Source organism: Pundamilia nyererei, unplaced genomic scaffold, assembly GCF_000239375.1.
Source record: "Pundamilia nyererei isolate P.nyererei 1_Seehausen unplaced genomic scaffold, PunNye1.0 scaffold00299, whole genome shotgun sequence".
Classification (NCBI taxonomy): Eukaryota; Metazoa; Chordata; class Actinopteri; order Cichliformes; family Cichlidae; genus Pundamilia; species Pundamilia nyererei.
The window spans coordinates 539,487-540,889 of record NW_005187700.1 but is presented as its reverse complement, the minus strand read 5'-3'; the positions used below and the strand labels follow the sequence as shown (position 1 = coordinate 540,889).

Sequence of the window (1,403 nt, the reverse complement as noted above, 5' to 3'; positions counted from 1 at the left end):
TCACTGTTTTTTTTATTAGAAATAATTAAATTGTTGCTTAAATTTATACAAAATGTCAGAAATCTGCACTGAAGGTATAACTGGACATCTTTGACTACAGTTTGTTTTTGCCGTTTTGGTTTCAGTGTTTTCAGCTCAGCCTCACGTGTCTGAATTTACAGCCATGTTTCATTGACATGCTGTAGTAACACAACTGATCTGAAATCACACAAAAACATAAAATCCTAGTAGTACTTATATTTTACTGTAAAAAAAAACACAAACATTTTTACTGAATGATTTTAATAACTTGACATACAAAGATAGATGTTAAGTTTAGAAAACGATGATTTTCCCAAAATAAACGTGACGATTCAGAAAAAACACTGGGTCTGTTCTTTTATCATGACTGGTTTTAGTGGCCGATCAGTAACATTTACAAACTGGTGCGTAGTTTAAAGTCTGAACTTTCAACAGGAGTTAAAACAGACTCAGCGTGGCTGCAACTCGTTGCTGTGTCAGATTAAATCCATCATGTGACCTGGAGGCGTGTCCATGGACCTCAGATAACACTCACCTTTATTCCATTTCCACACTGTCCCTGTGTGAAGTCCGCCCATAGTGCTGATTCAACATGTAGGCCTCGTTGCTACTGACAACAACAAATAAACCCTGTCCACTCTATTGGCTGAGCCATGTTGAACCATGTCGGTCTGTGACGTGAACTAAAGGGTTTGGGTGAACTGTCCCTTTAAAAGCACGAACACGGAGTCTGCGCTGAGGAGGAGGAGCCTGTGGGCTGTGTCACTAAACGTTGGACCCCTCCTCCTCCTGTGTGGTTCCTCGCGCTCATGGCCTCCGCTCCGCGCGCTCCTCTCTACCTGGGCCTTGACTTGAGCACGCAGCAGGTAACAGCACCTCACCTGTCTCTCCTTCACCTGCGCGGAGTCTGCTGTGACGTGCTGTCCATGTGCACGTAGCAGTAAAATAACGGACTTTAGTGCGCAGGCGCAGAACGTGGAGACGGCGGAAGGTTTGATTTGTTGTCTCAGCTGGACTCCGTACGAGCTGATCGGATAGGTTTTGACCCGCGTGCACTCGCAGATTGAAACAGGTCGATGACGTCAGAAGCTGTCACAGAGCTGCTGACGTCCGGTACGTTTCCAATAATCAATAAGAGGAAATGAAGCTGATCAGTGAATCTGAGCTCATAAAGCCTAAAATGCTATTTCAGGTGTTTAAGCTGCCGTCAGTGACGTGGCCGATAACCTGTCAGCGTCTCTGTGAACAGGATGACGTCATTTTCCTTCATTTATCCCTGAAAAGTCTGAGTGACAGTAAAAATGTCAGTTTTCACACGGATGTGTCCGAGACAGCAGCAGGAAGTACAACAATTATCAGATCCTAGTTGTATAAAGACAGCG

At 44.3% G+C, this 1,403-nt stretch overlaps 1 protein-coding gene across 1 annotated transcript in view; it reads left to right on the top strand.

The window, feature by feature from the left end:
* The window catches only part of LOC102198317 (ribonuclease inhibitor-like), a 17,228-nt gene extending 15,962 nt beyond the window's left edge, over positions 1 to 1,266 (top strand). The window contains exons 7-8 of the mRNA XM_013915409.1: positions 960 to 1,012; positions 1,223 to 1,266. Of these exons, the coding sequence (XP_013770863.1) occupies positions 960 to 1,012; positions 1,223 to 1,266 (97 nt within the window). The remainder of the gene's footprint in view (positions 1 to 959; positions 1,013 to 1,222) is intronic.
* The last annotated feature ends 137 nt before the right edge of the window (positions 1,267 to 1,403 follow it).